Source organism: Ceratina calcarata, unplaced genomic scaffold (assembly GCF_001652005.2).
Source record: "Ceratina calcarata isolate Rehan_Ccalc_2016 unplaced genomic scaffold, ASM165200v1 scaffold39.2, whole genome shotgun sequence".
Taxonomy (NCBI): domain Eukaryota; kingdom Metazoa; phylum Arthropoda; class Insecta; order Hymenoptera; family Apidae; genus Ceratina; species Ceratina calcarata.
In genome coordinates this window covers 249843-263810 of record NW_017162322.1, presented here as the reverse complement: position 1 = coordinate 263810, position 13968 = coordinate 249843, and the positions used below count along the sequence as shown (strand labels likewise).

The window sequence follows — 13968 nt, the reverse complement described above, 5'->3', positions numbered from 1 at the left end:
TTTTGGCGATGTTCACTCGCAGGAATTAAGTTTCCTGCCGGAGTGCGCGAGGATCTAATTCGTACGATTTAAGCGTTATTTATTTAGACGAATCTGTAGCATTGTTCTTCTTATACTTTCAAATTCGATTAAAACGAGCATCACGGAAAACACGGAATTCTCAGGCTGTTTAAAAACCCATTTAGCTTCATTTTCTTGCCCTGTTTTTCGGACTCGAACTTCCGCGCTTGTTTACTCTTCCTTTCCGCGCGCTATATTTCCGAAACTTTCCGAAACTTTCACAGTAAATCCAAAAGTTTTTGCTACGCTTTTTTTCCCTGCTCCATCCCTTTTTTTCATACGCGTTCCCTTTCACAAGATTCCCACTTATCCACGATTTATAACCTACTTCCTGTCAACATAAAAAAACGGCATAAATCCTGTCGTAAAACAAAAAACGAAACCCGTTTGCCCGAGGATCGTCGAAACTCGAAACCGGTCCACTAAATTCTGCGCCGCTTTCATTCTGTTCGCGCGAAAGATTCATCCCGCCCTGTTGACGCTTCGACCGAGTTTAGTCTCTGGATTAAAGAGTTTACCGCGCGCTTGGTTTTATGCAAACCGAGCGTCGGTCGACTCCTGTTGACACGCGTTGCCTTTCCTTCGAATTTATCATCGTACTTCACCGAGACGCGTCGACGCTAATTCAATCCTCGGGCGAAATTCTAAACTCGATCCTTTGGTCAACTACTTTTCGTGGAAATTCGTTAGCGATCGAACGTGCAACGTTATAAAACGAATCGGTTCCGGTTCTACGTAACTCCGTTTCGCGTCAGTTGAAATTAGCGACAGTTGGGAGAATTTTTGAAAAGCCATCGGGGCGACGGCCAAGCTTTGTGCGCGCAGTCGGTTACGTGTAAAAAGATTTGTTGAAGTTGGGGCGCACGCGCCATCGAGTTTGCAGTAGATTCACCTCGTTTCACCGAACTTTAAACAGGCTGTGTGTTACTGTTCGAGAGAAATTGATTGGAATAATAACTTTTCGCTTCGCGAGCGAGCGGGGCAGCGAGCGAAAACTTTTCGAAACCTTTGCACGTATCCCAGCATACACAGTATAGAGCGTTATAGAAGTTCGGTGTAACAAAGACCATCGGACGGACACGCTTCTTTATCCTCCAACAATCTAATTCGCCGCGAAAATTCTTCAATGAGGAAGAAAAAAGAGCAGTGCGCCGGCCATTGTTCGACCGGAAGGAAAAACAACCAAGTTTCGCTGGGATTAAACATTCTTTGTAGTGTTTGCCTCCGTTCTCCGTTAAACGTAATGCAAATTGATATATCCCCTTTGCGTCGATCGGAAATTAATTGGTGAAAATGAAAAAACGGCGATGCGAGAATCGCGTATCTCGTTTCTAGCTTGAACGGTGGAGGACATACTTTTATGGGACGCGATTCAATGAACGAAATATATCGGCGACAGTTATTCCCTATGAATCGGAATAAAATTTTTCCGGGAAACAATGACTGTTTGACAGGGACCGTGCAGAAGACACCGCGCCGGGAATGGTATCGAGTGCTGCTCAAACGTTATGATAAACCGAACAGATAACAAACGCCGGATGGGCCATGAATTATTCAGACGGCCGGGAAGTGTTTATATTTTAAAATGACGCGGCGCACATTAATATTGCATAACGCGAAAGTGGCTTGATGCCCCAGAAAGTCTAGTTCTGGTTCGAAACTTTTTCCTTCCGTGGCGCGCAAATATCGCCGGTTGCCTACTAATATTTTTCGCTACGAAGAGCACCAACGCCGCGGTCCCGATTTTTATTTGGATATTGCTTTCGCTTCAATTTCTTCGTTAATTGCGAGACCGTTTCTCGATGATACTTGTTTGCCAATTAATCTCCCGCCGGTTTGTAAATACCAGCCCCTCCGCGATATTTCATGGAATCTTTTCAATATTTATATTAAATGCTCGTAACCGACCACGTGAATCGACCACGGAACTTCCGTAATTGATTATTTTATTTGCGCGAAGTACGATATCGAATTCAGTTGACGGACCCTGATACTATTTTTTTAAGATGTCCGACGCGATCCCTACGATCGAGCAAATATGATTAATGCGAGGCTCCACATCGGGAGTTTAGTTTTTTCCTTTTACCTCGCCTGATTTAATTTCCTCTCGGCGCGGAAAATCGTTTCTCACGCGCGATTCGATTGTCATCCACGCCATTTGCAATCTCGGGCAGAACTTTTTCACTTTCCTCGCTTCCATTATTCCATTTATTTACTCGCGCTCGTAACTTATGTTGCCGTTACCTCTGCCCGGCGTCAAGGGTTTATAGGGGTTCGTATCTCATACCTTGTATCGTCGCTTCCAATGCGAATTGCTTCCGTTCGTAACCTCGCGACACCGTTTGTTTTATGGATAACGCGAACATTGCCAGAGACATCGCGACATCGTAACAACATTAAACATAATCAAATGCGAAAACATGAAATCAATTTGTAAATTAAAATTAGACTCGAGTGGGCGGATTTTAATAAATATCTGCGGGTTTCTCTGAATCTCGATTAGTCTATTAATAGAAAACCGCAGTGATTGATAGATTCTAACGAGGTAAGACGAAACGAGCGCGGAGTCACATCGATCTCCTCCTAAGAATAATTGAATCATATTCGGGTCAACGCGTCCAGGAGACATTTAGAACCATGGTTATTTATGTTCATTCAAAAGTTCGCTGCTTAACTAGCGCACGAATCGGGAATCACGGTTGAAATATTTCAATTCGGTGACGGGTGAAGAGGACAAGCTCGGAAATCTTTTCACGTACGCTCCTCGCACTAGTATTTGATAATCTGTTTCCTAACTACAGTCCACTTTGTTAAACAGCTAAACTATATGCATGAATTGATTATATGACAGGGACCGTTGCTCGAATTTATCCTCACATTTTAAATTAGAATGTATTTGTGAGGCTGGAAATCAACGATTAATGAATAATTTTCTATATTTCAAATTGACTCCTGTATATTAAAAAGTAAAATTATTTCTTGTTATCTGGTTTAAACTTGAAATCGCTCGCAATGTCGTTCGTGATTTCTGGGAGGGAGGGGGGGCGCAGCACGGTTTAGATCAATCGTTGCCCGAAATAGCCAACAATCCCAACCATCGAGGTTCGAAGGGCCAGGGCAATCTCTTATCAAGTGGACAAGAGGGGCGGCGGGCTGTGGCAGGGAAAGCCTGGAGCGAGCGTATAATCGTGGTTTCAGCGCGCGACTGCCGCCTTTTGTAACTGCCAACAGGCCAATCTAAGTGACGAACGGCTTGCGCGGGGCTTCTCGCGACCTCATACCATACACCCGCCATAATCATTTCATACACAATAGTCTCGCGCGTACGAGCGGGCCGGAGAGGAGAGAGAACCCGTTGCGCGCCTCCGTGGCGAGAGTAATGGCCGTAATTTGTAGCCCGCTCTCCCGCATTCCGGGACGGCCTCGGTGGTGCACGCGCGTGACCTGTGAATTTACGCACGTGCGTGCACCCCGGATTTCGATTCTTCGATGGCCCGCCAGCCACCTTCGATGCATCGTGAAACCATCGGCCGGCGATGGAATTAATGCCGAAACCCGACCACTGATTGGATCGATGCCACTGCCGGTACCCAATTCAAGAAACGATGTTCTACGTATTTACTACTAATTTCTTTCGTCTTATCAATATTCTATATTCGAAACAGTTTCGCATCGAGCAATTTCGATAAGCCAGAAAAAGGAAATAGAATTTTTTTACCCGTTACGTAGCTTGTAGCTGAATGCGATTTCCCGATGCGGTTTAAATACTTTTCCTCGCGAAAGTACGCAGTCCATTCGATCAGATTTGAACGCGAGCGAGCGGGCAGAGAGAAAAAAAACAGTAGGAAAGGTTTCGCTGCCATAACAGCTGGATATTCAGCGGGGGTGGCTTTCATCAGTTTTAAATACGCCATTTAAAAGCGCAGAAATCCTTTAATTCTTTCGGCCGTCCGGGCCCCGGGATCCGGTTTGCTGCCGCTCAAAGCTCGTCGGAACGTTGGAGCGAAGTCCCTCCATTGAATCTCGAACGCGCGTAACGTCAAAGAGCCCCGATCACGTGTTTTGTTGGCGAGAATTTTGCGTGGGTCGCGACCCAGGTGCTTATAACACTTGCCTCGTTAATTATACCCCCGGAGAGTGAAATACGTTTTCCCGTCCGGCATCGCGGTAGTCAATGAGCCGACGCGACGGCGGCGGGAGGGCTGCTGCCACCCTTACACCACGGTCAAATTTACTCCCTTTCAACATTTTCTACGCCACGGCTGAATTAGCGAAGGTAAACTTTGCCCGGGTAGCGGCGAAGTAGTCGTGCTTTTCCACGTTAGAGCGGTTGGTTAAGAGGCTAAGAACCGCCCTTTAGCCGCGGCATTCAGACAACTGCGATCTCTCTTCCTCTTCGCGCTCTCTCCATTTCGCAGGCTCCAGACCTCTTTTCTTCTCAGACTTCACCCTTTCTTCGCTCTCCGCACGTTCTCTCCCCTCGCTTAATCCCTTCTTTATCCTCCCATGTCCTTTCCACTTTTTCCTCGACTAGCCCGTCGTACTTGCAGCGTCCAAAACGAGTCAATTAGAGGTATTTCGAATTAAAAATACATTCTGACTCATTCGTTTCCTTATTTCGTTCGTTCTCTGAAACTTATGCGTAGCACGTTTTGATAAAATCATTGAAGTCAGTGCATACGATTACTCCTCGCTGACCCCACAACATTTTATGTATATTTTATCAATTCTACTGGAATATGTTACATCAATCTGCATAAATTGGCGTAAGTGTTTGCGAAGGTTTAAGCGTCACGGAACACAGCCGGCGACAAGGTGTACGCGTCGCGTTGTAAAATCACGGAAAATGGCTTGTGCATATTCAAAAGCGTCTCACGCCGCGCGTAAGCCGTTAGGGGGCGAAATGGAGTAGCGATGTAACCCCGAGCTCGCAGAGAAACGATGTCTGTCTCGAGGTAGACGGTATGATTATTCGTAAGTCACGGTGGGATTAATTAACGGGGAAGAGGGTTCGCGTGTACCTCGTACCGAAAGATTTTTCTCCTCGTGAAATCACGGGACAGCGTTTGCCCGGACAAGATTTCACGCTTTGAGACTCGCGTCAGGTTATCTTTAATAAATAAGTTCCACCGTTCCTTCCTTAGAGCGCGTCGTGAATTTTTACTACCGTCCCTTCAAACGTCTAATTAAATTTTTATTACGGGTAGACATCATTCTTTGTTTCCGATGTCATGAAATAATTTCAGAAAGGAAGGATCTTAAAAGGGGAGCGTTCTGCTCGCGAAGGGGTTAACAATGATCACAGGCGCTTTCAACCCTTCTGTCTTCTCCCGAGGAGTTCCTTTTATCGACATGTTTCTCAGAACTTTTTTGCTTAATAAGTCTCCGACATTTAATAAAACGGGGAAACAGACTGCGTCGAGGAGGGTAGGAAAAACTTATTTAATGGCCGGCCTTTTCCAGGACGGAAGGGAAGGAGGGCGGCGGTTTCCCTGAGGCTTAAGGGTGGCAGGGCTCGGGCTCGTCCGCGCAGACGGATTGACCAACGAATCCCAGCGAGCACGATGCATATAAAAGCGACTCTGTTCTGTTGAAACAGCTAGAAACGTAGCAACCGTTCAATACGGTTCGTTTGAATGCGCCGTTTTCAGCCCTTGCCACTCCGTTGCCGATTTCTCTTCCCCCGTTCCGTCTCTGTTTCTTCCTCCCTTTTGCGAATTGATAACGGGGCGACGCGTGAAAGCGAGAAAGCTTCCATGGGAGAAAGTAAAGAGCTGGAAATTTGGAAAGAATCGAGCTTGCTTTTCGCTGTCGGGGTTGCCTAGCCCTCGCTCTCCAAGAAAGAACCGTTTCGCTGTGTTGAAAGGTGTGTCTGCCTCGAATTCCGAAGCGATCTTTGACGTTGCGCGCGGTAGATCTGATACTTCGATATTCCGGAAAAATAGATAAATGCCGCGAGCACCGAGTAGATAAATGCCAGAGCATTCTCTTGCGAAGAAGCGTTCGCGTTTACGAGATTGACGTTCTCAATTTTATTATCTCTCCGATGGGCTACCGTGAAAGCGAATTCGCGTTCCACGCAGATACGAACGTACTGTCTGAGCATGACGAATCACTATTTATAAACGTCGCCTCAGATTTCAGATCGTATCAGTTGAACAAGTAACAGATGTATAAATATATTCAAGTTCGTGCAGATTTAAGGATAAAATTGAATTCGAGAAACTCGACTCGCTGGATTATATTGAGTGCCTCTTCAATTTCTATTTGATCGAGCTTCCCCCATACGATACGTTCACAATACGCCTTAACTAATTCCCGTTCTTTGATTTCCTTCTTTAGAACGTAAAATTAAACACCTCCTCGTAGCTCATGTCTTAAAGCCCGATACCGAGACAAATGTTAATTAAACAAGTTCGCTAATTAAGCTCGTACTCGTCGACTCGTTTCGGCGCGTAGCGCGTTATTTGGTCTCTACGAGCATCGTAGTAAATCAATGGCCGGGTAGAAACCTTTATGCGAGGGAAGTCGTAGCCGTTTGCCGGGAACGACGTTTTTGACGTTTCGCACGGCTGCGGGTAACACCGTTGCGGTCTTCATCCTCGCGGTCTGGCGAATGACTCGGCCGGCTATCATCGTCCCGGTAAACTGACGAGCGACATGAATTTCCAAGTTACTAAATGCGAGGAGAGAGAGAGAGAGAGAGAGAGAGATTCAGCGACGGCCGGCCGGCCGTTTAACCAGACTGGTAATTAAAATCAAACACGCGAATTTCAAATAGCTTCGAGTAGAGAACCGTGCGCTTAAAATTTGATTCAACCGGCTGCCTGTTCGTCGGGACGAATAAAACCTTTAAGCGTACGCGCAGCTTTCATTAATCATATCATCAATTGCCTCACAAATAGTTTTATCATACGATTCTACGGTATTTCAATATTAAAACGAACGAATTCGTTTGTCGTTCAATAGTCGCTTGGAAATATATTCCCTAGCTAAATTCGAGTGTTACATATTTTATGCGTTTCATGTAAATCACTCGGAATAACAATTTGTACAACAGGGGTAAAACAACCGGTTGTAAATATGAGATACGGATAGAACGCAAGAAGTTTCGTGACTTCTTCGTATCCGCGAGAGAACGGCCCCGCGCGTTTCCACCGACAGGATCGGAACACGTGTTCGCCCGTAGTAAACCCGCGTTTTAACGTTCGGTTATCACGAAACGGAGGTTCCGGTGTAAAACAACACGCGAGCCCCGCGGTCTCGGCAAAGACGAAACAAAACTTGTACCTACGGTTATAAATAGTGAGACGCAATTAAATGGAGGTGGAGGAAAGAAGACCGAGGGAATGCTATCGTGTCGCGGGGCAGAGTATGCATATATATCGTCGTGCGTGTTTGATGAGCTGATCAAGGGAGGAAGCTCGGACCGGTTGGTACGAAACTTTGTTCGACGAACAACCCCCCGAGTCGAGTTTCCGTGTGAGCGTTCACATTGAAACGCAGCAGTTCTATGAATTTCGTGAACGAGTATTCTCCATCCGATGGGAAGGGTTAATCGTGAAGAGGTCGTGAGAAGTAATATCGCGATGATTCACCGAGTACGAACCGAGACAGTTTCTATTTAAAATGTTCGTCTATTGACACGACAAACGAACGAAAAATGTGGTAATTGTAGAATTTTAACGATTCACGATTATTTTAAAACAAATACTAAAAGATGTATGAGAACGTTATACAGATATTACTATAATTAATATTGATCTGCGATATATGTGGAATTGTTATTAATCGCTAAATAATTTCGAGGTCCACATGGAATTCATGCGTCGCACGTCGGATAATAATGTAACATTGATATCGATTGAATGCGATAATAATTATTTGTTTGCTGTCCAATAAACCCATTGGGGATCGGGACACGCTTCATCGTGTTCTGCTACAAAGAAAAATAACCACGATTTTTGCCCTTAATTCGCTTGAATTACGCTCTCGCGACACTTGCAACCCTCAAAGCGTGACAGGCATTAATGGGGCTCCCATCCACTTCATTTTCATTTTTCTTCCCGGCCTTTGTGCCCGTAATGAGTATAAGCGGCTTATGTCCCGGACGGACCGGTTTGTTTGCTCGTGAAAACGCGACGATTATCATTCGCCGTCGTTTTATTTGCTTTCGAGCGTCTATAGATTCCACCGCGAAATATCAAACGGATTAAAGAGCAACAGGTCTCTTTTCAATTCGATAACATCGTAACTTTCTTATTTATTTAATGCGTTTACATCTGACGTCTTCGTATCCACGCGTCGTTCGCGTTTTCTTTACGGTTTCAATTTCTTACGAATCCAAAATACGAATTCCAGACGAAGCGCAATTCGTTCCAGGAGCGGAGAATATTTGTATGGAACGCTCGCTTCTTTCATGTATATTAAGTATTCCCGCGTTATTTTCTGAGCTGAAAACCGAATTACCATGTAACCAGGGTCGGGGCAACGACAAAGCTCAATTTTCGCGAACCTCTCGCGAGAAACATATGCGCGTCGCCCGTAGCACGGTCTAATGGAAGATGGATCAGTTCCCTCGTTAAATCTTCCACTCGCGGCGTGTACACGTTCCTCTTCAACTTCGCCATCTCGTTTTCCTTCCCTCCTGTCTGTCGCATAATACGCGTAAGCGTTTCATCGAGTCTCCACAGTTCGTAATTTTATGGAAGCCTAACAATGACACCGGCCTCTAAAATTGCAGCGCTTTTAACGATTCTCTTCCTGATCGATTAAAAGGCTCGAGACTTCTGGATTGAATTTTTACGTAGGCACTTCATGTCTGAAATTATGAAACTTTTTACATGGTATATTTAGAACTAAGGTCGATCTTAGGAAAAAGCGACTTGCGTCAAGCATCGTCATTGAACGCGACCGTATTAATTGGCGAAGTTCCAATTAACGTATTATCTATTCGAAACAACTCGGCAATTTGCGGTGCAATTTTAGCCGAGCATATCGGTCGGTCTGGGCCGAGACTACCGCTGTCAGTTATTTTCACCTCGCGATTCTCATTCTCGTCACGTAGCGGACAGCATGACGAACGTCGCGATTTGTTGCATTACACCGTGCTCGTTTTATCGCCGCGCCGGCCATCGCGTCGCATCGCGTTGAATAGCTGAAGAATCGTCAAATGGCGAAACGCGGGGAATAACATTTTTCAAAATGAGCAGGAAACGATTTCCAGCGAGCGTTATAATAACCGGCCGTCCCGCTGTCTGCTTGTTAAATAGTTACTTTTAACGGGGTATGAAATGCGCTTTTTGTTGCCGTTATCGTTATGTCGGCCCCGTTAACGACCGTGGCTGCCATTTTTCTTCGGGATGTTCAGGATAATTTTAATGAATTTCACTTTCCACGTAACCGATTATAGGATCAACTTTTCCATTGAAATTACACCAAATATTAATAACCTGTACTATTACACATTTTCGTCAATCTCCTAATTTCATCCGTCGTCGGTTAGAGCAGCGTGACTCGAATTACGACGGAAACCTTTTGAATCAGTTTCCACGGAAAATATTAATTAGTGAGATTCTACTTAACGTGTTAAGTTCGCGAGACGCTAGTCGTGTTTGTCATCGCTTCATGAATTGTCGAGGATCATACTAATTCCTAGCTGCGTTCATTTATTATAAAAATCTTTTATGAAATCAGTCTTGAAACAAATAACATTAGATATGTATAATTAATAAATAGGATTATGAATTATCATTATAATATTCCGTGGTTTTTTCGCAAAATAATTATCATGAGCGACCGTCGTCGAAACTCCTCGGAACGTCAACGACAATGGCCGTTTTATTCGAAAGTTGGTAGGCAGGCCAGGCAGAGAAGCGGCTGATCATTATGCGGCTCGCGTTGTCATATTCCATTACCGTGAGCTGCTGCCGGTTACAGACGCAGCCGCGGTTAGTTCGAAGAACAATTCGCAACGCGATATACGGGGAGAGCATCACCCTTCAACCGTGCTTGCAGATGACATCGATACTCGACTTCCGCCTACCACCGTTTGTACCCTGTCCTGCCTTCTCCCTCGCCCTCGCGCTTCGCCCTCGCCCGACGTACGATTCAGCATCGAGCAAACTTTCCACGACGACAACGACTACAGAGCGAATGACGCGACTGATTAAACGCACGCTGATTTCTCGAGAACTTGAGCTCGCGGCTTCAGTCTTGATCCTCGGAATTAAATATGCTCATGAAGAACGTGGCATTGAAAATTTTACGAATTATCCACATTTTTTAATCAAACGAATATTTATTACAGTTCAAATGTTCATTAGTATTAATGATTCGTCTCTGGAAGTTTGTTGAAAGTGTCGAAAAAGTGAATGCGAACGTTAACGATCTGCTGTCGGAGCGAGCTAACGCTTCTGAGATTTATATTTGCCAACCTTAAACTTTTTCTTAACGGTTGTCGGGCAACGAAGAAATTAGAATCAGGCAACGGTTTAGCCGCGTTAAAACAGCCAGACAGCCCGATAACAGTTATCTCAGCGACCCCGGGGGCGCTATCTAAAACAGACCGGCGTCGACGCGGTGTCGGCGGCCACCGCCGCGCGCCGGCAGGAGAAAGGCGCTTAACTTCCGCGAATGTTTTACCAAACGAGCTGCCATAATCCTGGTTAAATATCCCCGACTGTATCCTATTTCCTCTTCCCGGTCGTTCGCTGGCTGCTTTCTGCCAGATTTCTGCACCGACGTTGACTTTTCCGACCGTGCGATTCGCGATATGCATAAAAATGCCATTCACCCGCCTCCGACTTCGCCCCTACCGCGCCCGGCCTCGCCCCGTTTTCATCGAATGAAATTATTTCCACTAACCACCCACCACCCTGGGAGATTCAAACGCGAATACACAAAACGTTCGAAGAACCGATGCGATGTCTGTGAAATCCTTAAGAAATATTTGAACAATTCAATATTCGTCTACCGTGTCAAAAGAATCGAACAAGGATGAACGTCAAGTGTATATGTAGCACGTTTATTGCAGTGTTTCCCGTGAAACATGTGTCAATGGGCATTAACGTGTTCATTAACGTTAACTCCGCATCAACTCGCAACGAATATTCAGATTTCATACACGTTTGTGCGTCGCGTTTGCAATATTCGGGTAGGTAGGTATTGTGTGCAATCGGCAAACACCCGGTACAAGTAAATAGCGCGCCAGCATTGAGATTAGTTTACGAGCACAGAGAAAACGGGCAGAATTATTCAAACATCAATGTTTCATTAACGTCCGAATACCATTCCGGGATGATAATCAAATACAGTTAGAAAATATCACAGCACGAAACGAAAGATATTCAGAAATATGGTTCGATTTTAGTTAGGGAGTCTGCTCTCACGATAATGAGCAGTTCACTTAGCGCGGCGGGCACGCAAACAATTTCCTTCTGGTATGTACAAGTAGTCGTCATAATCGAGCCGTCTTTTAGCCGCGGCCAGGGATTGTGTGCGCACACCCTCTTCGCGTGTACCACGTGTTTGGTTAGGTTACACAAAGGATAGGTCCTTGCGTCGTGTTTCGTGCCGGGCTACACACCCACCGGAGAATCAGCCTGCTACCCCATCTAAGATTATGTTTGCCCTCCGTTGTCGGTACAGAATCATCATTCTCGATAATAGAGAACCGCCTAATATTTGAGAGCATCGTGTAGCGTCACAATTGTTCTCAGTCGATTAAATTATTTTCTAAGATCGTTCGTGGAAATCGAAAATCTCGGACGGTGAGCGAAACCTCGTTTGGAGCGAAACAAAATCGTGAGACGGGTCGATGGAACCTAATCCCGAGCCTTAAGACGGATCATGAGGAGAATCCTAGATTTTCATCAGTGACACAGATCGATTCGCTCGGAAGTAATTCACGTAAGCTGCTTGCCCGCGCTCGATATTCAACGCGGCGGCAGACGTGTCCAAGAATCGAGATCCACAGAAGCCTATTCACCGCGACGCTTCAGATAGAATGGCCTTTCTTTCCGCCCCATCCGACGTCAGAAGAATTGAATATTTCGCTGACACAACGGCTCAACCGTTCTGATCACTCGCGAACGCCGCGTCCATTATCCACCTTAGGGGTTTGTACCCGGCGCGGCATAGAGGAGGGACCCGCAAAGGGATGAAATTAATAACTGTTTGCGAACGCGTTAAGCTGCCTGGCGACCATGCGCTTTATTAATTCGAGCCGGCCATTAAGCCGTGGAGACAGATTTCTATCGCGATTCGCGTCGTCACACGCGTCTCCCCTTTTTCGTGCCAAATTACCGTGTCGCACGCTGGAATACGAGGGGAGAACGCTTGGCTCATTAAGTGAAGTCCATACATGATTTGTTAACTTGGGATATCAAACATCCAGTTGGAGGCTGACATATGTTCTTATTGTTACAGATGTTAATATGGTGGCCGAACCGAAGCCCCATCAGACTGGACGCAAGCGGCAGAATGTAACCAAGACTGGCAACGACTGGTGAGTCAGACAATTATAAAAATGTATTGCTTCTATAAAGAGTAACTGCTTGGTCCAGGTCAATTTCGTTTTTTAAGTATAGCGAACGTTTTACGCTTGAAACTTTGGTAAAAGGTATTCGAACGTAGCAGTATGAATTACAAATAAGAAATGGATTTTTCACCGAAAAATTTCTAATGTCGCGACGGGGGCTTGGCAACTGGCCCAAGCCCTGCAGATCGCATCTCGCCGAGAAAGTTGGTCGCAGATCGCGCATAAATCTCTCCACGTAGACGTGGGAGTCGCGTTTCATTCGGAAGGGTTATACCCGGGTTGATCCCGGCGACGACGACGTCTCGCGCCGCGTCGACTCGAACCGTGATGCGATCGCCCTAAGAACGGCGCCAAACAAATGCTAAACTCGATCTAACTGAGCCGCTCCTCGCGACGCGACGTGCTGAAACCATGTTTTACGCGACGTACGTGACCATGAAATTGCTAGATCCTCTCACGGCTGCCGCGAGATGAAACAGCGATAATCGCACCCGTTAATCCGTCCCGCGATTGTTTAACATTTAACCTGATTAAGCTGACGTCAAGGTGGAGGATTAGCTCAATCAAAAATGTACCGTCTTTCCGTTTTTAAATCTATTTTTAAGAGGAAACTACAGAATTATTTTGAATCCAAGTAATATTCACAATCTTCCTTCTCAAACTTATCCATCATTCAGTTCTCTGTAAAAAATCGAAAATTATACATTTATACTAGTGAAGTAAGAGTGAAATTTCCATTGAAATTGCTTCTAAAATCTACAGTATAATGATAATTCTCTTAGCAGATACGTTAGAGCCTGTTACGAAATTATTTCATTATTTATGCATTCGCAAATTGTTTGAATGGAGAGAATTAATAGAACAGTAATTTTTCTGGGAGGAAAGATATAGCAGATATTACTTCGCCGGTGTTTTCACTCTTTTTCCATCCTCGTAAGTGCTGATAAAATGCGTTGAGAGTATTGTCCCGGAAACGGGAGACAGAATTCCGCGGTCCGCTTTCTGTAAGGAAAACCAGAGAGACGCATCTCTTATCACGTCATCTAGTTTCACGATCTAGCCAACTCTCAGAGAAACTGGTTAAAGTCCGCCGAGCAAAGTGGACCCAGAAACACCGATTGTTTGGATTCGAAAGTTTTGAGAGAAACGCGGCGGTCTTCCAGTCTAGGGATTGTCGCTGGATCGAATTAATATTTACTTTATTCTATTAAGAAATTCGCTGAGTAAACAAGATCGGAAATGTTCTTAACTCGCTCTTTGATCAGCGTTGTACTTTTTGGATGAAACGACATTTCAACAGTCTGGAAATTTTTTAAGGATGTATTGGCTATACAGTCAATCCCAAAAGTTTATGTACCTTAGAAAAA

The 13968-nt window shown here is 45.2% G+C and overlaps 1 protein-coding gene across 3 annotated transcripts in view; it reads left to right on the top strand.

The window, feature by feature from the left end:
• The window catches only part of LOC108626216 (uncharacterized), a 196589-nt gene that overhangs the window by 142103 nt on the left and 40518 nt on the right, over positions 1-13968 (top strand). For all 3 annotated transcript variants that reach the window (XM_018026782.2, XM_018026779.2, XM_018026783.2), the window contains one exon: positions 12490-12568. In XM_018026782.2, the coding sequence (XP_017882271.1) occupies positions 12490-12568 (79 nt within the window). The remainder of the gene's footprint in view (positions 1-12489; positions 12569-13968) is intronic.